At 51.7% G+C, this 24,411-nt stretch overlaps 1 protein-coding gene across 1 annotated transcript in view; it reads left to right on the forward strand.

Moving 5' to 3' along the window:
* The window catches only part of SND1 (staphylococcal nuclease and tudor domain containing 1), a 423,230-nt gene that overhangs the window by 383,991 nt on the left and 14,828 nt on the right, over window positions 1-24,411 (forward strand). Inside the window, exon 17 of the mRNA XM_069462550.1 lies at window positions 18,614-18,802. Coding sequence (XP_069318651.1) covers window positions 18,614-18,802 — 189 coding nt within the window. The remainder of the gene's footprint in view (window positions 1-18,613; window positions 18,803-24,411) is intronic.

A 24,411-nucleotide genomic window follows, 5' to 3' on the forward strand; every position in this document is an offset into this window, starting at 1 on the left:
TGGACCACTGTTGACCATGGGTAACTGAACCTGTGGAAAGCAAAACTGCAGACAAGGGGGACTGCTTTATAAGATCTGTGGTGCACAACTGGGGATTCAAAAAATATTTCCTGGAGGAAGTACTGCTTAGGCCGAGTCTATAAGGATGCTCTGCCAGGCTAGGGTAGAGGAAGGATGCATTCTAGAGAGAGATACCAATGCAACAGTTAGGATCTGTATTCTTTTGCTGGTGATAAATATCAAAAACAGCATTTGCTTAAACAAGACTGAAGTTGACTCTTTTCTCATTTTTATTTTAATTTTTTTTTTTTCAGAGATAGGGTCTTACTCTATCACCCAGGCTGGAGTGCAGTGGCCTAATCGTAGCTCAGTACAACCTCCATCCAACTCCTGGGCTCAAGCGATCCTCCTGCCTCAGCCTCCTAAGTAGCTGGGGATTGCTGATGCACACCACCATGCCCAGCTGACTCTTAAATTTTTTGTTGAGACAGAGTCTTACTGTTTTGCCCAGGTTGGTCTTGAACTCCTGACCTCAAGCAATCCTCCCACCTCGGCCTTCCAAAGTGCTGGGATTATAGACATGAGCCACTGCACCCAGCCTACTCTTTTCTCATTTAAAAAAAAAGTCCAGAGATACACAGTCCAGAACTGGTACAGTGACTCATGGTGTCAACAGGGATCCAAGCCCCTTTATTCTCCTGTTCAGCTAGTCTTAGCACATGGCTTCCATTCTCAAGGTCCAAGGTGTCTGGAGCTCCAGCCATTCACCTCTTCCTTTCCATCGGGAAGCCAAAAGACAGGGAAAAAGCACAACAATAGCAAATGCTTTCCTAAAAATCTCACCCAGAAATTTCTGTCACATCTCAATGGTGTGACCAAAGAGAAAGGAGACTGGGAAATGTAGTCTTTTAGCTGGCCAATAAAAAGCCTAGAATAAAAAGAAAAAGATACCTGGAATAAAAGGAAAAGAAAAAGGACAGAGTGGATACTAGGAGACAGATCTCTACCACAGGCAGCACGTCCAGAGTCAGAGACATGAAACTTCAGTGTCTGTTGAGGGAACACAGAGTTCGGTTAGCCCAGATCAAAGAGACCGTGCAGCATAAGGCAGATAGGAGGTGGTGGCCAGGAGACCAGAGAAGCAGATGCACATTTCCATCGAGGTATTGAAAGCTGCTGCTGAGCAGTGCAGTGGCCAGTGCTCAGCCAGGGCTGGGCAGGCAGCATCTGCCCAAGCACCAGTCCCTTAGCCTGGCTGCCAGGCCAGGACTCAAAGCCTGTAGTTCACACCCTCCCCTCTCTCAGGGGAAGACTCCCATGTGGTTCTAGAAGTCACAGAGGCCTGACCCACTGCCAAGGCTAGGAGTGAGCAAGCTGAGCTTTACATTGGCTGAAGGCCTACAGTTTTTCCTGTAGATAACCACAGAGCTTGGTCACTCTGTGCCCTGAGTACACTCAACATACGTTTCTGTTCTCACTACCTGTGCTTAACCTAGCAAGAAGAGCCAACATTTATTAAGTGCTTACTGTGCACTAGATGTTTCTTTGAGAGCTTTATGTGTACTAACTCATTTAAACCTTGTGAGGGAGGTGCTCAGACTCATTACTCCCGTGTTACAGCTTGAAGAAACTGAAGAAAGCGACTTAAAATAGCTCACCCAGGGTCACTAAATGGCAGAAGCTGAATTTCAACCCAGATAGTCTGGCTTGAGAGCCTTCACTGGTTACCACTGTGCAGTTCTGCCAATGGCTGTGGTCCCCAAAACCAGGAGAAAAATGTTGGAATTGAGGCTGATACGTGAAGGTGGGACCAGGCACAAAGCATTGTTCTCATCTTTTTTGCAGGGAAGGAGTGAAAATTTATGCCAAGTCTTGAAAAGGCTGGGCCTTCAGCCTTTTTTCTTTCTGACTCCTTTGATCTCTCTTCTGTACACTCTGACTCTAGTTCAGCATGGTCCATTAACAAACTACCACCATGCGTTTTCATTTCTTTCCATTCCATTCTCCCAAACATCGTGATTATAAAAGGATCCCTCTCCTTCCATCTTTCCTTCCTGCCTTCCTAAGAATGTACAGAATCCAGCCCCTGATTCATCCATCCCAGATCTGTCCCAGCAGGGAGTTGGGCTCTGGCTTGCCCCCTTACCCATCCCTCAAGGTCAGCCCTCTCCAGCTTTTCCTCTGAGCTACTTGCACCTCCTCCTGGCCTCTCTCCATCTTCTCTCTAATGTCTGCTTGTACCTCCACTGACCCCAGCATCGCTTTCTGTCCCCAAATTCCACCCTCATCCCTTCTCCTTCCCTGCCAGTTACACATTGCTTCTAAAGCATCACTCACATCATTCCTTAAGCTAGAATGTGTTTGCCTGTCTCTCCACCTGTGAAGTCCCATCCTTTAAGGCCTGGCTCCTCCCTAAAGAGTGTCCCAACCCTCCAGCCATCAGAGCTGGCTCTCTTCTTTGAACCCATGTAGCACTTGCTGGCTGTATCACTCGGCAGTTATGTGTTTTACATGGCATTTTTGTCACTAACTGACATGATGCGGCTTTATCAATTTTAGGCTCTTTGAAGACAGAAGTTGTTTTTTTCTCCTTTTAAGATCTACTGCAGTGCCTAATGCAATGCTTTTACTACTTAGTAGATGCCAAATACCTATTTCTTGGTCGATTGATTACAATGAGTCCTCAGTTTCTTTACATACTCTTAATGATTTTTATGCATTTTAGTTCCCTCAGCATTTGTCTTTTCATTTTGAAAAATCCTGATCATTTTTGGATATTCCCATCTCTTTAATCAGCTCAACTAGGCATCTCTAGTCCTCCTTCAGCCCTGCTGTATCTTTCTGGACATGCAACATTGAACCACCACCCTCTTCCCTTGCAGTGTACATTGTTCTCTATTATAACTTTAATGTGCATTTCCTGCCACTTGCCTGGCCTTGGAAGCTGTCTTTGTTAGGAGAGCTCTGGACAGCAACCAGGAATATAGCCACCTGGAAGGTGATGCCCAGAAACAAAAGAGCCCTGCCAAGCACAGTCTCCCCCAGGAGTCCAGGATCCTTCTCCATCCAGCACCTTCTCTTTATCAAGCACCGCCTAGAATCCTGCTGCACATGACCAGGCTGTGGGGATTGGGGTTGGGTTTCAAAGAAACAGGAAAACAGCCTTATTTAGAGGGCTTAATATGTAAACGGTATTGGGTTAACAAGAGCAAGCTGATGTAGGACAGAGCATGACCACTAAGGTGGAGTTTTTTGCTAGGAAGAGTGAATCAGGGAAGGCTTCCTGGAAGACAGAAGTGGTGAGTGTAGGTTGCACTATGCGAGCAATTGCACATGTTTTCATTCTGCATTCCTGAGCAGCATCTTCCTGAGGGAGGTTACCTCAATGTTTCTTTACTGGTAGATGTACAGACTCCTTTCTGAGTGGGCTCTGCCTCCCTTGGCAGTGCAGGGGCCGCTGCTTGTCTGCCTTTGTAGCCATGATGCAGATTCATGGCATCAGGGACTGGCAGGGCTACAGGAGGTGGGTTGGGCAGTTCATACAACAAGCAGATCAGCTGGGCCACAGCAGGACCTTGAAGGAAAGTCAGTGGAAATGAGGTTGATGAGATGGGAGCATGAGCACCATCTGATATACTTTCTCTTGAGAAGATACAAGATGCTGAGAATCCCCTCTGAGTCCTTTTTTTCTCCTGTCCTCCCTGCAACTTCTCTGTGAGCACCTGCTTAAAATAAAGGATGGGCCTGGCCTTTCCCTTCCTACTTGCTGCTCCTGACCTTCTCACTCTGCATTTTCCTGCCCACTGGCTCCAGGCGGCAGCTCAGGAGCAGCGAGCAATTGAGAACAACTCCAGATAGCATTAAAAGAAATCAAATTGCTTAAATAGTATTTACAGTGAGTGGCAGTGGTGGCAGGTGTCTTGAAGCTTTTTCCATGGGCGGTGTGGCAGGAAGTCCACAGTGGGAGAAGCCATGGTGACAGCAGCAGCTACATCCAAGTGTCCACTATCAAAAGAGGCAGCTAGCTTATGCGAGGGCCAGGTCAGTGTTATTCCTCCAAATTAAAGGGATTCTCTTTAAAAGCTCAATTGTGACTTCTGGGAAATCTTAGCCGGAGACACTGAGCATCTTCATTTCCTCTCTCCATCTCAGAACACACCTACTTTGGAGGATTGCTCCCCACATGGAGTGCAGAGCAGGTGTCAGTGGAATTCTGGTTAGCACAACAGAACTGGGAGGTGGAGCAGGGCAAAGGAGGCCACCCTGGCCCCGCTGTGGGACCACAGGACAGCTACTTCCTACCTAAGAACAGGGCAAAATCAACCTGGGCAAATAGTAGGGCTGAGGGCCACCCACTGGCTCCCGGGACCTCATTATGCTGAATTGTATTTGGGACATTTGGTTGAAATGGGAGAGAGCGCAGTAATTGAGATGAATGGGCCCCTGGCTTCTGTCAAGCAAGTGGGCAGAGAGTCACATCAACAACCAAGCTGCTGACCCATCCTACATATTATTCTTTCCTGTCACTAATATTTCTTTCTACCTGCCTTGCCTCTGATCTCACTGCAGTGGCTTTGAGAACTTTTATGAGCTGAGCACAAGGGCCAGAAGAGCATCAAGAGCCTGTGCCACGGGCAGTGGGTAAAGTGGAGGAAGAAGGAATGTGACCCCGTGCATCTCTGCACTGGGGATTGCTGGGGCCCACTGCAGAGGGAGGAGGGCAGGAGATGGGGCAGGGCTGCTGATTGCGACCCAGACGTCCCAGGTACAAACTCCAGCCCTGCACTAGGCGTGTCGGAGGGCTGTTGCACATCAGACCTCCACTCTGAGAGTGTAAGCAATGCCATATTTTAATTGTCATTGGCAATAAAACATCAGCTGCAAGGAAGCCCGACCTCTACACAGCAGAGGGCGGGGGCCAGGGTCATTAACCAAGCCGATCTGGCCTCTGGCATGCTGCATTTATCCTTACTTCCTGTGTAACGCTCAAACCTTATAATTGGTGGCTTTTACCCACAGGCTTTTCTTTGTATTACTGAGAGGCCAAAGCAATCCTGGGCCCTCCAGGTCATAGTGAGCAAGAATCCAGTGGTCCTGTGCGCAGGAGGGTCACCACGGAACAGCCCTCTAGCACAGGCGCTGCTGGACTCAGAGACCAGTCTCAGGCTCAGCATTGTTGCAAAGGTTGCTCACTTTCCTTGCTGTGTTATAATAGGTTTGAAACAGTTTGGGAACATGCACAGTCCAAAATGCCCAGATCTCCTCTCTACTGGGCCTAAGAGCAGCTCCTTGGTGGGGTGAAAGTAGAAGCTGGGACTTTTTTTCTCTGTGTCCTGTCCAGAGGTGTAGGTCAACAGGGCTGCTGCCAGCCTGCAACAATGCCTTTGTGTGAATCAGAAAAGGGGACCCTCCCTGGGCAGTCGTGCGCAGCATACACGGTGCCTGGCTTGGTGAGGAAAGCAGGCCTGTGCCAGGCCTCCTGCCAGGTGGATTTAAGGAAGCGTAGGGGTGAGTACAGGGGCAGGGGCCTGCCTCAGAGGAGGCTCAGTGTGGATGGTACCCTCTCAGCCAGCCTATTGATAAGGGAGACATGGGGAGGAAAGGGAAGAGGGAGGGGCAAGGGAGTCTCCTCTGGTGACAGCACTTCTTCATCCTCTCGATGCGTTCAGCTGTGCCTTTCGGGTAGTTGATCTGACATTGGTTGGGGAGGGATGGGCATTTCATGCTTTTGTGTTGAAATTGTCTGGCGTTTCCTATATTCGGTGTAATAAAGCAAGTAAATTGCCTGATCCCTAGCTGCAAGTATAGAGTTTTTGTCTGGTGCCTTTTTCTGGCCTGCAAGAGGGATTAGCATCTGTGTCCGTTTTGCCAAGAGATCAGGATGGTAAAAGAAAAGAAGGCATTCAGTGTCCCCCCCCCCTGCCCCCCCCCAACCTTGCCCACCCCCCCACTCTCCCACACACACATAGGACACTCCTGCCCTGCCCTGACAGCTTTTGGCCCCCACGGCCACAGCCCAGTTTTGAGAACTCTGAAGTTACTGAGCCAGAGATTGGCTCCCCAGTCCAAGCCCCAGATTTCATCAAACCCAACAGCAATTACCTTTCCTTGAAGGTTTCTCTGTTCTAGGGGTCTGAGACTTTCTGTCACTTGACAGGTGACTTGTAGCTTCAGACTTTCTCAGCCTTTTGTACTCAGATGTTTCCTAAAGTGTCAGTGGCCTGACCAGCACTACCTAACCCCTTGCTTGGAGGGCTTTGTACTAGACAGGGATCTGGGATCCAGGAGTCTAGGCCTCCTGGCATCTGTGGCCTCACCCTGCCTCTGCTCAATCTCGTCAGCTCCTGCCCTGTCCTCATAGCTCCTCCTAGGCTGTCCAATGTCTGCTTTTGCTCTTCACTCTGCCTTACTGAGGGATCGGTGGCCAGGAGGTGGTGGGTGTGTAGGAGACCAGAGGGAGGCACACACAGCTGCTGCCTGAGCTCAGGCCTGGATAAATAGAGGAAGCCATCCTCACTCCAGTTACGGTCGGTACCAGCAAAGCTAAGTGCGAAACAGCCCCTTCTGCTCATGAAGTCTGGGCTGCCTCTGAGTCATCAGTGCTGTCTGCGCTGACCAAAGTCGGTTTCTGCTCCCTGGGCTCCTATGAGCCAGCCTGCTGCAGCAGGGGCAGCTAAGGGACAACCCACTCACCTCAGAGGGGTTCTCAAAATAGGCCTTCCACAGTCAGTTTGGTGTCCCTGCATTTTCCCAGACAGTATTCTGTCCAGACCTTTCCTTCTCCCAGTCACTGCTGGTGATCTGGAGAAGCTAGCACCTTTTATTAATACGTTTCATCATCAATTTATTGAATGCCCACCAGGTGCCATTAATAGCTGACCATTATAATATTGCCATGGTAATTGAACAATATGCTGTGGGGAAAAGCCCTACCTAAGGAAATGATGGAATGGTTCGAGTGAAATCACATCTGTGCAAAACCCTAGCGCGTGGGTTGGGTAGGAGTTTGCAGATGAAATAGTAGGAAGGAGCATCCAGGCAAAGGGAATAGTATGTGCCAAGGCCTGGAACCATGCAGCATGTGTGTGGAGCTGGGTGTCGTGTGGCCTGACTAGAGCAAGATAATGAGGGCCAGATGGCAGGGCCTGAGACCAGGAAGAGCCCAGCTATGAAGAGCTTATGCTCCTCTGTGCTGAGGAATCTGAATGTTAGCAGAGAACAAGGAGAGCATTTCAGCAGAGGGGTGAAATGATCAGACTGGGATTTGGGGGGAAAGTTACAACAACGTTTATTGAGTACTTAATATTTGTTAGACTCTTCTTAAGTGTTTAACTTGAATCAGTGTACTTACTCTTCACCAAAGCCCTTTGAGGTACGTAGCATTCATTATTCCCATTTGATAAAAAGGAAAACCTAGACTCAGAGAGGGTAAATCCCCCACTCAAGGTCACACAGCTAATAAATAGCAGAGCAAGATTGGAATGAGGTGGTCTGGCTCTAGAGCCTGCATCTAACCATTGTGCTGCACTGCCTGTGATAGGCTGCACTCTGCAGGAAAGAGGCAAGGCTGGTGGCAGGGACACAGTGAGGGCACTGTTACTCAAAGCTAGGACCTGAACTTGGGGAGTGGCCATAAGGATGAAGATGAGGGCAGAATCCAAGAGACATTTCTGAAGTAGAACCAGTGTGCGCTGGAGATGGGCTGTGAATGTACAAGGATCCCAGAATGATTCCTATGCTGCTCACGCTGCCTCCTGGAATAGGAAGTACAGATGGAAGGACCAGTTTTCATAGTGAGAGCAAGAGATTCAGGATGGGACTCATCACATTGGAGATTTACCTAGTGGGACTGAATTCTGAAGAGAACACTGGACTGGAGGCAGAAGTTGTGGGGTGTCCTCTAACTCAGAGAGTGGTGAAATGCAGGGCCCATCTGCAGCCTAAAAGGGCCCCCGTGGAATATCCGTATTCCAGGGCTGTGTTGTTGGGGAAGAATTCACAATGCAGACTAAGAAAGAGCAGGGAGAAAAAGCCAAGATTGAGAATTGCAGAGGCCTTAAAAAAGAAAGTTTCACCAAAGAAAGGAGGTGCTTAGCTTTGGCAGATTATTTGAAAGGTCAAAAATGATGAAATTTGAGAAGGAATTATTAAAATGGCAATTAAGAGGTCTTGAGTGACCTTCGAAGCAATGATTACATTGGAGTACTGACCTCGGTGACCAGCCACATTGGATACCAGAGTGCAAAGGGGCTGGCGAGGGTGGGATGCTCTGGCTGAGGAGAAAGAGGTAGACTTGATGGGCTGTGAGGGCAAAGCAAAGCTCTCTAAGCTGGGCAAGATGCTTGTAGGTGAAGAGGTAGATGCTATAGAATAAGGTAAGTGATGGAAACGGTGCCTGAGGACGCAGGAGAGGGTGTGATCTAGAGCCAGGATAATTTCTTTTTCTCCAAGTTGGATAGAAGAGAAAGTAATCATGGATGCCAACCTAAGTGTTTTGTTGTTTTGCTGTTGTTGTTTTTAGAGACAGGGTCTCACTCCGTTGCGCAGGCTGGAGTGCGGTGGCGTGGTCAGAGCTCACTGCAGCCTCCGACTGCTGCGCTCAAGCGATCCTACCACGTCAGCCTCCCGAGTAGCTGGGGCTACAAGTACACATCACTATGCCTAGCCAATTAAAAGAAAATTTTTTTTTTTTTTTTAGAGATGGGCTCTCACTATGTTGCCCAAGCTAGTCTTAAACTCCTGGGCTCAAGCAAGCCTCCTGCCTTGGCTTCCCAAACACTGGGATTACAGGTTTGAGCCACCACCCCTGGCCCTAAGTGCTTTTTAATGGCAAAGTATGGGTCTGCATAGAAACCCACAGTGGTTCAGGTACACAGAACAGGGGTCTGCACCAGTCCCCAGAGCAGGACTTGGGGTCAGTTACACAGGTACAGGTGCCTGCAGAGGGAGGGGAGCTGGCATTTGAACTGGACCCAGTCAGCATTTGGTTATTATATTTTCAGACCAGGTCATGCACTGATTTCCCTCCAAGAAAAGAGGCCAGCCATCTTCTCCCTATCTCTATACCTCTAGGGCTCAGGTACTCTGGCTGAGCTTGGGAGAACACCACTGTGGCTGACTCCCTGACCTAGGCCGGTGTTCAAGGTAAAGATGCTGTCTGCAAGTACCTAATGGAAGGCAGTCTGCACTCCCCATTTTGGCTAGGACTGCCCTTCTCCGTGTCAGCCAGAGAGCATGCGGAGGAGCTGGGCCGTTCAGGTGTGCCTGCTCTCAGAAGGAAGACATTCCAAAGCCTGCCTAAGGCTCAGGAAACCTTCGAGACAGGACTCCAGCAGCGGTGCCCTAGGTGGGAGCTAGGGGCAGAGTGAGGGCCCCCTGATGCAGCCACATTCTCAGCAAAAACCTCAGGGAAGAAAGAGAGTGAAATCTCCCTCCAGCCTCCAGCCTCCAGCCCGGGGCTTTCCTGGGAAGATGAACAGTCTGCTTTCCTTATTGTCTGCACCAAAGGAACAGATTGCGTCAGTTTGTAAACTGTGTTACCGCTTGCAAAGGCCTGGAGTCAGCAGGTTTGCATTTCCCAGCAGACCCAGATGATGCCGATGGCCTTGGCTGCTGCCTCTCCGCCTCAGGCAGGACCAGAAGCTGCCCCCCAAACCCACCCCTGTCATCCCACCCCTCACGCCTGAGGTAGGGAAAAGGCATTCAAGGAGAGAGAGGAAGCTGTCCTGAGCTTCTAGAGCCATCTTGCTCATTGCCCAGGCCTTCCGTCCATTTCCAGAAGCTTCTTGGCCCTTCTTGCTAGTATGCCAACCCAGGCCAGACTTCCAGGCATTGCTAGTGCTTCAGTGTCAGAAAAGAGGTTTTCTGGAAAAGCAATCTGCTCTGTGGGCTGGACTTGAAAGAGTCATCTGGTCTGGAGGTGATGGGGGATTAGGAGCAACACTGCCCAGCGGCACGTGGAAAATCTGTGCCGTTCACCTGCCCACTTCCCACGACGGTAATGAGACCCAGGAGGCATTTCAAAGGCACTGCCTCTTAGCTCCCGAAGCATTGCATTATTAATATTAATTGCTTTGTGTTCGTCATCTCTGAAAGACGTTGGTGTGGCTCTGCGTGGCTGGGAGTGGAGGGGATGAGCTGGCTGTGTTAAACTGCTACTGTGTTAAGGTAAGGTGTCTCTTCAAGTTCACAGCTCTGGCTGTGACAGCACGCTACAGCCTTCATGCAGCAGCAGTGATGGCAGAAAACCCAGCTCCTCTGCATGGCAGGAAAGGACCTCAGTGCCACTCGGGTTGCTCTGGATCGCTACTCATATTCTCGCCAAAAGCTGTGGATGGCATGAGTGGGTTGGGAGGAGGCTGCCGTGCCTTGGGCCCCACATTACTACTCAGTTGCCCCTCCATTTCCCACCATCCTGCAGGAAGGTCTCCCACGGGACTTGACGATTAATGAGCGGGGCTTCCCCACTTGCTTTTCTGTCTTTGGAACCCACTGCTTTTCTTCTCTCTCATCAGCCTCCAGGCACAGCCTCCTGTTCATCCTGTTATGCTCCCAGCTCTGCCACCCTCTACCTCTGACCTCAGAAATTCAGAGCAGAGAGACCCTTAGAAACTTGGCTCACCCTCAGGATAGCTGGCGCTCTTGCCATCCCCCTACACCACAGTTTTATCTGGTAAAGCGAATGATTAGAGGTCTTGGGGCTAATAAAAAAAAAAAAAAAGGAAAGAAGCTTGGTTCAACTCTCATTTCACAGATGAAGAAATGGAGCCCAAAGGGGGCTGTAACATGCCCAGCCTGGAAGAGGTGAGGCTGGTCCTTGGTCCCAGTTCTAGTCCAGGGCTGTCTCTACTCTGCAGTGCTGTCCCCCAATCCAGGCCTCTCACTGTGCTTGATGCTGATTGCTTTGGAAGTATCTAAAGCAGGTCTGTGGCCAGACAGTATGTGGAATGATGGAGACTTCTGCCTCGGAAGCCTGTCATTGGGGCTCCTGATGTCACCTCCCCTGAGGTAGCTCTGAGCATTCCTGCTTCACCATCTGGGGGAACTTGCAGCTAGCACCCCACTTGGTGCAGGAAGTCTCCCTTTCCAGATGCCCTTGGGCAGGGGTGTCCTGTGCTGCAGCTCTTACCTACCGGGGATGGCCTGGCCTGCCGGTGGCCCACTTCCCCTGGGGAGGGAGCGTCCTTAGCAGCTGTGTTCAGGCTTTCGCAGACTCCCGTGGGGTTGAGGCTGGCTGAGGCTCAGTAATTTCCTGTGCTGCCTCAGGCATTGTGCATAGCCGCAACTCCTGAGCACCTGGGGGAGATGGTGCCTCTGCTCCATCCTCCTGGCAAATCCAAAGGGAAAAGCTGATATGGGGGGGTCTCCCCTCCCCCACTGCTAGTAGATCCCCTGTGTGGACTACCTCTTTTGGCTGCCCTTGAGTCATCACATGGAACATGCATCCCCTGCTGTCTTCCCTTGTTCTACATTTTCTAATTCTTTGCCCTCAGTGCCCCTGGCTCCCTGGTTTAAGCTGGCCTTTCCGTGGAGGCAGCCTCCAGGGCACGTTCTTCCTCCTCCCCACCCCTCACCCCGCACTTCACCATGCCCCAGAGAGGCTGCGGGAGAGGGAGCTGGGCCCTCAGGTTTGCCCCTCTCTAGAGCCTCTGGGCATCCAGCTTGGCCCCCAGACCACAAGAGTTAGGACGGACACAGCTAAATGAACCCCAGGGCAGTCAGAATTTACTCCCCAACATTCCCCCTAAACACCTACACACAGGTGCACTTAGGAAAGATTTCAGAATTTGAAGGCTGATTGGCTGGGAGGGCCGGGAAAAGGTGGGAGAGTGTGTTAACATTTATAAAACCATCAGCCCTTGCCCAGCCTTCACTTCTCTTCCTTCCTCCAAAGCCCTCGGCAAACCCCAAGTTCCTCCCGGCCCTGCGTTGCACCCCAGGCAGGGAATGCGCCTCACTTAGAAGAGGAGAATGACTTGGCCCCTGCTGCCTGTTTGAGCAGTTCCTGTTTCAAGGAGCAGGACAGTATCCAGACAATAGGGAGAAGGGGAACGATTTGGGAGAAGGGAGAAGGGGTAGATATTTCTGAGGCCAGAGTACTGAGGCCCACCTTCCCCCGACTTTGCTCCCAGCATGGAGCTGGTGGTTGCCTCAGTTCTCCCCTTCCTCACCACCCTCAACTGGGAGGGGTGAGACCACAGCCTGGCTGGGTGATTACTGAGGTGTGTGTGTTGCCTGGGCACGGGGAGCTCTTCCTCAGTAATTAGGAGACATGCAAATTAACAGCCTGTGCCGTTTGTATTAATTTGGTAAATAAGCCAGAACAATTTCATTAGTGGCACATTAATGTGCTTGGGAGCAGGAGGACGCGTCCCACTGAGAGGCAGCAGGGCCCGCTGGCTGCCCCGGCCCACAGACAAGCCAGGTCCAGCGTGTCTGGCTGCTCTCCCGCTGGGCATGGCTGGCTGGTGGCACCCACTCCTCTGGCCCTGTGGTGGGGAAAGATCCCCACATTGAGCAAAACGGTATCTATCTGTTCGGGGGGGTGTGGGGACAATCAGCCCCCACTTGCCTTACTTTCATTCTTGTATTTTGCATGAGGACTCCAGGGTGTAAGAAACACAAAGCTTTTCAGGGTAGAGGGGAATAAAGGGGCTTATGAAGCAGGGGTTGGTCATTTCTGATGGGAAGACCCCTGTGCGCAGCTTGACAAAGTGGGACAGGGGCTACATGTAACCATCCCAGAGAGACACAGGACCACCAGTGCACTGGGGCATTTGTTGAAGAGGAAACAGTTTTATGTTACCTCATTTAATACATAGGACCCTGTCCCTATTTTACAGATAGGGAAACAGTGTAGGAGAGGTCATGACTTGCCCCAAAATTCACAGCTAGAGCTAGGAGGAGTTGAGTCCAGTCTGTCTGAGTCCAAAATCCATGTTCTTTCTACTACCTCGTGGCCCAGTCAGTGTACACCCGCCCAGCTCTGGAGAAGTTTCTGTGTCTAGAACAAGCTTCATTTCCCATGGAGCTGACAGTCTAGTAGTTGGTGAATAAAGACATTTGGAAATGAAATAACTGCCTCTACCAGGAAGTAAATAATTTATGATGACCATGATGAAGCATTTATGTGCCAAGCACTCTTCTAAGTGCTTGACATATTTATATTAACTCATTTAATCATAACAAATTCTTGAGGTCGGCACTGTTGCAATCCCAATGTTACAACAGAGTAAATAGAGGCATAGAGAAGTTAAGTGACTCCCCAGAGTTCATACAGGTACAAGCCATCTGGTGCCAGAGTCCACACTCTTAACCTCTGTGCTGTACACTGCCCCCTAAATGCCACAGGGAGGGTGGGCCCATAGGCATTCAGAGGGCGGCTCGTGGCAGGTGGGGGTGAGGGACACCTCCACAGAGAAAGAGGCATTGAAGCTGGGAAGAGCACAGGCCAGGTATTCAGCAATCACAAAATCCATGCCACTCTGCCAGCATCAGGAGCAGAGGGCAAGAGATGCTGGCAGACCAGCTGACCGGGGCTGCAAGTGAGGTAGCACCACGATGGCCTTGAACACCTGAGGTTCACGGCTGGTCTTCAGGCACTTAGGCTGCACTTCTGTCTTAACCAGTTACCACCAAGCCACTTCTTTGGTGTGGCGCCGCCTGCCCCTTCTCATAGTCTCTCAGGGAGCACTCCCCTCCCCCAGAGCCACATGTCTTCCTGGGTCTCAGCTCCAGCATGCACACTGAACAGAGGAGATTAAAGAGAAGAGCCATCATCTGTCCCTAGCTGACACTGCTTGTATACATGCATACACATACTCTGGTACCCTAAAGGTCATATCCGCCCACATGTGTACACACCACATGCCCACTCTCATATGAAGCCTGCTCCCAGCCTTCTGGCAGCCCATGGTCACCCAAGCTCCCTCACGTCACCTGCCATTGTAGGAGGCTGCCCTTGGAAGCTATTGAGTCCAGATCTCTTCCTGAAGCACTGCAAGATGTGAGAGAGACAAGTAGCTATATTGTACAGCTATCTGCAATTTGTACAGCACTCCATCAATAGTATCTCGTTTAATGCTTACAGTATCTAGTTGGACAAGATGAAGGATTCTTGCATATTTGACAGAAATGAGCCTTCCTCCCCTAAGTCCTGTCTTCAATTCGAGGCAATTTGTAGGAAATGGCTCTCCCTGCACATCCATATGGTATGTAGTTGATGCTCATTATCTACAGATTATGTACATGCATATTCACCTACTTGCCGAGATTGATCATCTATGGACATATACAGAGTGACAAAAAATTTGTGTCACCTGGTGATCACGTTTCCATCTTAGGTTGAACAAGACAACAATCTGCCTTCTAGTTTCAGCTCTCATAATACAAACAAGTATCCTTCTCATGGTCTATTTAGTACCATGGTTTTTACTTTTCTTTTGCATTTTTGGGGGAGGGTCATTTTATAGTTTTAAATGGCCCTTAAGAATAGGGCTGCAGTGCTGTCTAGTGTCCCTGAGCTTGTACAAGAAGGCTGGTATGTGCCTTATGGAGAAAGTGCATGTGTTAGATAAGTTTCATTCAGGCACGAGTTATCATGCTGTTAGCCATAAATTTAATGTTACTGAATCAATGACTTACGTTAAATAAGGTGTCTTACACAGAGACACATTGGAATAAGGTTATATATTGATTAGATGAAAATATTGTGACCAGAGGCTCATAGGAACTCAAACTCTGTATTTCCCCTAGGAGCAGTGGTTCAGTATTTGCTAATTCAGTGTTTGTGATCACTTTATAGACCATAACTACCACAAATAACAAAAATGGACTATATCTCTATATATCTGTGTGTATATATATCTTTTTATTGATACATATTAAACATACATATTTTCAGGATACATGTGATAATTTGATACATTTATATTATCAAGTCGGGGTAATTGGGATATCCACCATCTTAAATGTGTATATTTTCTTATACTAGGAATATTCGAATTATTGTCTTCTAGCTATTTGGAAACATAAAATCAATTAATGTTAACTATAATCACCCTACTGATCTGTGGAACACCAGGTCTTATTTATTCTAAGTATATATTTGTGCCCATTAATCAACCTCTCTTCGTCTCCCTTCCCGCTACCCTCCCCAGCCTCTGGTAACCACCATTCTACTCTCTGTCTTCATGAGATCCATTTTTTAACTCCCACATATGAGTGAGAACATTTGTCTTTCTGTGCTTGGCTTATTTCACTTAGCATAATGCCCCCCGCCCCCAGTTCCTACACAAACACATGGAAATGAAGCGATGTGCTCCTGAAAGACCAATGGGTCAATGAAGGGGTTAAGAAGGAAATTTAAAAATTTCATGAAACAAATGAAAATAGAAATACAACATACCAAAATCTATGGGATATAGCAAAAGCAGTATATCTTTTCATTGAGAGAAAATGCCAGAGAAATTGGAGCCTTAGAGTTGAACAGAAATAACACTTGTACAGACCTGGACCCACATAATGTTACAGGTAAGCCACAGGTTCCTGGTGGTGTAAAAGAGAACATGGTGAAGGAAGAATATAACGTACCAACCTGGGAGCTCCCTGCTTAACCCTCTGCTTGCAACTCCCACGCTTCTCCCCGGGCTGGAGAAGAGTCACAGTGAATTCCATGCAGCCGTCCAGGCTGAGGTGTGTCCAGAAGGGTAGACACAGCACAGGGTTTGGCTAGAAAGGAGCCCGGCCCACCTTCCCCTGATTGCCTTTATTTGATTGAGAAATTACTGTGGCTGTGGCAGCTGTAATAAAAGGGGAACAGAGCCCCATGGGCAACAGCTTTATCTCTCTCTACAACCCTGATTCGGATTCGGTGGCAGCACAGTGCCCAAGGCCAGAGATTTCTTTCCTCTGTGGCTGGCTGGGCCTAGGGACTTGTCAAGCCCAAGTTAGCATACTGATTACAGGAGAGGCTGGTTAAGTGTGAAGTCAGTGATCACCTGTCCAGGGGAGCCTGGCTGCTCCCTAGCAGTGCTGGCCCCAGGTGTGGCTGCTAGTTGTTGAGTTCTCTCTAATGTGAGCCTTAGAGAAAGGAGGGGCAAGCATCTGTTTCTGGCCTCAGAGAGCAAGGTGTGAATTTGGGGTTTGCATGGAGAGAGGTCTAAGCATGGGCACCTTATAGGATGACAGAGACAGTGCCTGCCTGGTTGCCTCTGCAGCCTGTCTCTGAGATTCTTGCATCTATCCCAGCAACCCAGTGCCAAGAGCCACACTGGCCTACCACAAGCTGTCTTGGGTGTTGCCAGGCCTGGAGAGAGGCCTTGTGTCCAAGCAGGGAAGCCACCTTCGGTTTTAGGGCAAGGACACTTGGCTCCTACATCTGTGGAAGGCAAGAGGTTAGGGAATGGGGAAACTGGCATGGGTCTGGCTCGGTGTTGGCTGGGCACTGCACCAGCCTTGTTTGCTTTTGATCAGGCATGTGTCTCCCCCAGCACAAGGCAAACAGCCTCTGTGTTCTTCCTTCTGCTTCCCCAGAACTCCTCTGGAATCTGCTGCTTCTTGACTTTAGCGTGTTTGATAAAGCTTAGCAAATTAAAACAAATAAAAGGTGGTTTTCCTGTGTATCATTTTGCCCATCACGGTTCTTGTCCACCCCGTCCCCAGACCTGACAGCCTCTTCCCCATCCCACCCCAGTGGGGGGGTGCCCACTCTTCCAGTGGCCGAGCTGCCCCTGTGCTCTAGCGCCCTGGGCATTTGCAAGGTAGATCAGAGGTGTTGAAATATGAGCAACCGCAGATTTTGCCCACCTGCCCTTCTCTCCCACAAATGCAAGTCCTTCAGTTAAGTCAATTGCCAGAACTAGAGGAAGGAGAAGCCTGTTTTAACACCTACAGGCACTAGATGCTGGTTCTTCCTGCTTCTGCCCCTCAGCAGCGGGGTGCAGGCACTGGGTTGGCCCAGCCCAGCAGAGGACTTGGGAGCACGCTGTGTCGCAGTACTTCCGCCAGGCTCTGCTCAGGAGCTGAAAGGTCCCACGGTCCTGGATAGTGGCAGTGGGAAGTGAGGAGGCGGGGCACCTGAAACAGAAGGCTGTGGTTAGAGGGAAGGAGGTGAGGGGACAGTCTCTTCTGCCAGGAGGCAGTGTAGAGAAGGCAGTGGAAACCTGGATTCTGCCCTCAGCTCTGCCGGTTACTAGCTGCCCTTCCCTTCTCCATGCCACCTCCAGGATCTGCACTCTGGGCTGGGTCTCTCTAACCCTAATAGACTCCACATATCCCCTTCTGTCCCACACGCCAACCTCAGGCGTTGTTGAACTTGCGTTCCTCTGGAAAGATTAGCTGTGGGCCTTAAGTAGGAAGATGCTGTTCAAGAATGAGAGGAAGTGAGAGTCCTGCCTCCCTGGCCCGGCCCCTTCTTTTCCTCCCCGCTACCTTCTCTCTGCATACCCAGGCCACTCTGTGTCCCAGGACACTCAACATCTCCCAGCTCCCCACCCTCACCATCCCTTCTCAGCCTGTGCCACTAGCTCCAGCCCCGACTTCAGGAATTCCCAGGTATTTAGATATTCATTTTATTGCTTAATCGAGCTTGAAACTGTTTAAATTAATACAAGTTTTTACATTTGGCAGCAAAGACTTTTATAGGCCCCTTTAGCAGGAGAAGAAAGAGGTCAGGAAAGTATCAAAGAAGGAATTTATCCTGGGCCTTTGCCTTCATGGCGTGGGAGCAGATGAGCCACCAGCAGGGCCATGACCCTGAGGCTGCCCTCTTAGAGACTCAGTCATTGCTGGGTCCGGGGTCCTGCGGATGAGGCCCTCAGTGGAGGAGGCCCAGGAGCCCTTGAGCCCTGTGGGGATTCCTGAGGGTTCTGGGATTCAGCCACAGCCTGTGGCCCCAGGGATGGGCTTATGGCAGTGACCACACCCTTCTGCTTGCTCCTCCTGCTGGGTTGGCCCTAACTGCCCTGTGTTAATGCAGTTCCTGCCATGCCTTTCTGCCTCACCTGTCCTCTCCTGGCTTTCTTGCAGCCACTTTAATTACCTTCATTAAACAAGAATTCACTCAGCTCTTCCGGGAAGAGCAGTCTCCCTCTCCCCGGGGATTGCCTGGCTCCCTGTGGGTCTGCCTGTGTTCCTAGTGCAGAGCTGGGGGCGGGCGCTGGACGGCAGGTGCCCGCAGCTCGGCCTGCTTCTCTCTCCCTCCTGATCCCCAGCTGCGTGCACACACACATCCGTAAGCTAAGGGCAGTCACGTTTGCCCCAGTGGCTTTCTGCCACAAGGAAGGGAAGGAGATCCGTGAACAAAGGGGGGTTTGGAGGTTGCTTCATCAGTGACATGTCTGTCAAGGGCCATTCTGGGTGTGAGTGGCTGTACACTTAGACCTGTTTTACAGAGCTGCAGTGAAGGTTCTAAGAGGGGCTCCCTCTTAGGGGCCCCAACAGGGTCCTTCCCATCTTTGCTCGTCCCAGCTGCTACTGCCACACGGGCTGAGTATGGCTGCAGCTGCCCAAGGCCTGTGAACCCAAAGCCCTGGCGCTGTTCTCCTCTCCGTGGACTCGACCCCTGCACACCCAGGCCTGGCCCTGCAGACTGATGCGCGTCTCTCTGTCCCAGGTGGAGGTGGAGGTGGAGAGCATGGACAAGGCCGGCAACTTCATCGGCTGGCTGCACATCGACGGAGCCAACCTGTCCGTCCTGCTGGTGGAGCACGCACTCTCCAAGGTCCACTTCACCGCCGAGCGCAGCTCCTACTACAAGTCCCTGCTGTCTGCCGAGGAGGCCGCCAAGCAGAAGAAAGAGAAGGTAGAGTGTGGCAGCCCATGCATGTTCCTCCCACCCTCCCCTCCCCTCCCCAACATACTAACTTGCTGCCTCCAGAGAACAGGTGGAAGTGCTTCTGTCATCCCCTCACTGAGTGGCCCATGAAAGTGTTGGTCTCAGACCCGCCACCAAGGAGCCACATACAACCAAGGGAGAGGCTGCCAGCTCACGTGTCGTCAGCCATAGCCTGTTGCAGACCTGGGGTGGGCTTGGGCTGCCAGCCGGGAAGATCACCAGGGATCCCCAGGCCTGGTTGGCTGGATCTGGGGCATAAATCTGTCTAGAAGGTGACCTTGGAGCCATGGGAGAAAATGCCTGGGGTGTCCCTCCCTCCCCAGCCCTGACCCCTCTCCATCAGCACCCTCAGAGGAATTTCCTTCTCGTTGCCCCCTGGGGAGGCAGCCCCAGGAGATGCAAATAGCTGCTTGGGAAGCAGATGTACAGCCCTTCGGTCTCTGCAGACACTGCATTGAAGAGACAAGGGGGGTGGTTTTTGGAAAAGCAGCTTTTGGAAACCAATTGACAATTTGACAATTAAGGAACCCAGTGGTTTGGTGGTGGGAGCTGGGCCCAGCACCCCCTGCACTCAGCCTGTCGCTGTTGACTTACAGCCCAGCCCTGATAATGGGGATAAATCAACCGGCCACCAATTTGTCAGAGCTTCTCTGGGCTTGAGGAGGATTTCTTGGGACAGCCGTGCTGAGCCATAAATTTGTTCCAGGAATAAATGTTTCCTTCCCCATGGGGCAGCCATCTGGCTGGAAACTCACTTCCTAGAGCCAAGGCCCAGACACCTGCCAAAAAGAGTGGGGGGCTTTGGGGCCCGCAAAGCACTGCATTCTTCCCCAGCCCAGAGCAGCCACCTCCTCACTCAGGGCCTCTCTTCTTCCCCCAGGGACTTGCCTCCTAGGCAGTCCCTCTCTGTATCTATTCTTCCTGTCCCCTGGAGATTAGGGCAGACAACCAGCCCTTTGGTGGTGGCAGGAGAATGGAGATAGAAGGACTCCAGGGAGAGGTGGCCCAAAAGGCTAGGACAGGTGAAAGGTGACTGTCCATGGCCCTGGAGGAGGCAGCCCCCATAAGGCAGCCCCCATGAGGCCTCAGAGGAGGTTTTCCACCTCCTGCTGACATTAAACTCTGTCTTCCTGGAACAATGGGGGAAGCAGGCAGCCTTGGCGCCTAGGAGAATGGAGTCACACATTTCCTGCTTGTGACAGCTGAACCTAAGATTGCCACCCTGTGTCCTCTGCCTACAGCAGGGAGATAGAGGAGAGGCGGTGCTGGGGCCTCCTGTTAATAGGACTGAACCTTCACAGAAGAGTTAGCAGCTGGGTGCAGGGTGACAAGCGCCAGAGTGTAATGCCCAGATTCTGAAAGCACCTTTGCCCCAGGCCCTGCTTCCTGGCTCCTCAGCAAGTAAGCCTCACAGCTGCCTCTTGGATCTGAGGGACCCAGGGTAGGACGGGGAGGGGAATCTGGGCTGAGGCGGAGGGGTGGGTTCCTTGCCAGGTGCTCCGCTGAACTGGGCATCATTATTTACTACACTAGGTTTGTCTGGAAGAGCCCAAGTCACCATTTTGCTGGTGCCACTTGATGACGCTCAGGAGTAATTACCAGTGATTAATTACTTACATGGGCTGCATGTTTTTATTCCAGTTCAATTAAAATGCAGTGCACAATTCTCAGTGCTGGGCTTGCTGCCTCCTGGGTCCCTCTCCTGCAAATCCCTGTTCTCGAGGATCCTGAGGAGCCCAAGCGGGCTTTCCTCCTCCTGGTGGGGCTGCTTCCTGGGGGTAGACTTCGTAGCAGCCCCCAAGCTTGGCTGGACCCAGATGAGAGCATTTGGTGGCCAGCTGGGGCACAGTAACCTGAGTATCTGAGATGTACCCAACCTTGCCTCACTTGTAACCCCACTGAGGGCTGCCTTACCTGTCAAGAGACAGGGGTTGAGAGATCACGTTAGCATCGGGATGCATGAATGTTTCTACCTGCTAGCTAACCAAGGGAAGGTAACATTGAGAGGTTGTATGAGACCAGGTGCGTGCAGAAGTCTTGAGGGAGGCCGGGCGTGGTGGCTCACGCCTGTAATCCTAGCACTCTGGGAGGCCGAGGCGGGTGGATCGCTCGAGGTCAGGAGTTCGAGACCAGCCTGAGCAAGAGCGAGACCCCGTCTCTACTAAAAATAGAAAGAAATTATATGGACAACTAAAATATATATATATAAAAAAAAAATTAGCCAGGCATGGTGGCGCATGCCTGTAGTCCCAGCTACTCGGGAGGCTGAGGCAGTAGGATCGCTTAAGCCCAGGAGTTTGAGGTTGCTGTGAGCTAGGCTGACGCCACGGCACTCACTCTAGCCCGGGCAACAAAGCGAGACTCTGTCAAAAAAAAAAAAAAGTCTTGAGGGAGTGTGATTATGTGTGCGTGCATTCGTGTGTCTGTCTGGGGAACTTGATGGTGCTGGTTTCCCAGCTACGAGGGCTTAGCTGCCTCTGCCTCCCTGCTGGATTTAATTCCTCCCTGTACTCTGTGGACTCCTCCTCAGTGAAGGCTGGTAGGAGCTCTTCCCTTCCTCTGCAGGAGGGTACCCTCTACCTCCCCCTCAGGGGCCCTGGGCAGACCCAAGGACCAAGGAGGGAGCCGCAGATGGCAGATGCCTATCTTCTCTCCCCCTCAACCCACTCCTACACTCGTGCCCAGCAGGGCCCTGGACAGGGCTGGATTGGCCATTGATTGGCTTTTATTGAGCTTGGCTTCCCTGCTGCAGGCTTGAAGGCCTCCGCCACCCTGGCCCTGTGCCAGCGCCACCCCCGGAGCCTTGTGAGCAGCGATATTAAATAGGATTTAGAAAGGAAAGACTCTAGCCACTGGATCCTCAGTCCACATTTCACATCTCCTGCCAGAAGGCGGACCTGGGGCTCCCTAAGGAGAAAGTACAGGGAAGAGGGAGGGCCAGGGGTGGGAGGAGGACAGGAGGAGACACAGCCTCCACTCCCGACCTGGGCTTGCCTGTGGCTGGCGTGGTAGGCTCCTTCCCTTTGGGCAGCTGCAGCAACAGGGGACCATGGGGAGCCCCAGAGTATAGAGGGGACCTAAGCAAGGCAGGAACTTGTGTGGCAGAGCGGCCTGCAGCCCATTCACAATCTTGGTCTGTAGCCAGGGCCATGGAGGTTGCCAGCAGTGCCCTGCCTCTGGGAGGCACTCTATCCTGGCCCAGCCTTGAAGCAGAAAAGACACTGTTCCCCAACCTGACCACAACCCTACCATCAGCCAGAGAGCTGGACGGCCTCTCCCCAGTGACGCAGCTTGGAGTGGACCAAGAGCAGGAACAGACCCACTCCATGGGTGGGTCTCCCAGCATCCCTGGGCCCTGCTACTTAGGCCAGATTCAGGCTTCGCTCTGCCAAAAGCCCAGAGAACTCACAGGTCCAGTACCCCTGTCCTCTGCCCAGCTCCTTTATAGACCAAGAGTCTGGGGGTGGAGCCAGAAGGCTCTCTCTCTGTTTCTGTGTGCACAATCACTGCTCCTTTTGGAAAGGTATGTTCCATGGTGCTTCCCCAAAACAAGCTTCTTGTCAGGGATCTGAGCTGTAGGAGGGCTGAAATGGCTGTGGGAAAGTGGCACATGTCTGGGAGGTGTCTTGTCAACGTGTGTCTCCTCCCTGCACCAGCTCTGCCAAAGGGCAGCGTAAGTCAACATGGGCAAAATGCACTCTTGTTTTAAGGGTGGGACATGGGTAGCCAAGCCTAGCTGACTGATTCCTTCCCACCCTGTCACCTGGCCAGGCTGCATTTACCAGCTTGCCACTGGAGCAGGCCAAGCCCCAGGGAGCAGCTGGTCACCTCCATCCCAAAGGGGAGGAGGGACCTTCATGGCTCCACTGTCCAAAGGGCCAAGTTCAGACATCTCTTAGAAACAGAGTTCCTTCATCTGAGGATTGAGCTCTCTTCTATCCTTTGGATGCTTCTTGGCAACCTCAGGAGCCAGCCACCTTGTGTGGAGATGCCTTGTCTTGTCAGTTCACGTGGCAGCGTGTACTTCCCCTTCTACCCCCAGGTGAGCTGTGGGACCTGTGCTAGGGCTGGCCCCATTGTTGGGCAAAGGGTCATCCCTGAGGCTTTTGTTTGCATCCTCTGTGACTTCATGCTCGCTGTCCACCTGAGCCTACCAGAGAGGAAAGCTCCACCCCCTCTCCCCCAGGAGGAAACCTGATGCTGTCGCCTGAGGCACTTTCACTTGAGGAGTCTTTAGCAGTTTCTGCTCTCAGCCTGTCAGTCTGTTCCCAATTCATCAACACAGCTGAGGAGCCGCCTTCCCCCACAGCCAAGGGAAGCAGGGTGGGGCCCACTCTAGAACCAGCGCAAGGGGTCCTGTCCCCTTAACCAGCTGAGTGTTGGCAAAGGAAGGAGCTAGAAGGAACAGCCAGAGGGGAAGAGGAAAGGGCTGGCTGTATGGTCTGGAGAGCACGGGGTGTGCTGAGAGAGGGAGGGTTGCAGGATTGCAAAGGTGGGTGCTGCAGAGAGAAGGGTAGCTCAGGAAGAGCTCAACTCCAGCTCACATAAGGTAGGGTTGACAGTTTGTCTCGCAGAGGCAGTGTGTCCCATCGATCCTCAGAGCTGCAGGGGTCCGGGAGGGTCTGGGGGCCCAGACGTCGACAGGAATGACTGGCTGACTAGACACCTGGGGAACTGGCAGCCGGGCCCAGGGGCAAAGCCTCGGCCTCATCAGGACATAGGCCTTGGAAGTGGAACATTTGTGGCTCTCTTCTAAGGCCCTTTCATGGGGAAGTCTGCAAGCTACAGACCCACTTTCCTATATGGGCAGCTGGGCCCTTGAGGGATTAGGCCAAGAGTCTCTGTTCTGAGTAGGGGCAGAATTGTGGCTTACAGTCCTGCTGCCTGCCTCCTCCCCTCTGGCCAAGCAGGGCTGGGGATGCTGGAAGCAGTGGCATATGCAGAGGTCTCTGCTGGTGATGAGGGGAGTGGTTGTGACAGGGACGGGTGTTGGGGTGTCTGGAGCCTGGAAGGTGAGAGGGGTTCAGGAGCCGTCTGGGCCGGAGCCCAGGGCCAGCCGCAGAAGGCACTGCTCCATGTAGGATGGCAGAAAGCTTGGGCCTGGGAGATGTGTCAGCCGTCCCCCGGCAGCCACATCTTCTAGTGGAAGAACACACGTACGTGCCGTGTAAAGTGCAGAAGTGTGGGTTCTGAGGTCTGAGCCAAGGTGGTTCTAGGATTCCAGCATTCCCGCCCCCCAGCTGCTTCCTGAGCCCCCAGGAATCTACATATTCCCTGAAAGGCATCATCTTAGTGATTGGGTAGTCAAACCAACTACCTAATTTTCGAGGGAAGAAGAGACCCAGAGGAGGTAGCTAGCTTGACCAAAGTGAGACAGCAAATTCAGCGCTACAGGGACACAAGGCCACGCCTCCCCTCCACAGCTTTTCCTGCTGCTCAGTGCCGCCTTTTTCTCCAGGATGCCTAGTCAATGCCAGAATGCCCTGGAAGAGCTCTAGAGCCAGGCTGCAAGGGTCTGGATCCTGGTTTCACTACTAGCTGCAAGCCTGTGTACCTCAGTTTGCCCATTTGTAAAA

The sequence above is a fragment of the Eulemur rufifrons genome, chromosome 29 (genome assembly GCF_041146395.1).
Source record: "Eulemur rufifrons isolate Redbay chromosome 29, OSU_ERuf_1, whole genome shotgun sequence".
NCBI lineage: Eukaryota > Metazoa > Chordata > Mammalia > Primates > Lemuridae > Eulemur > Eulemur rufifrons.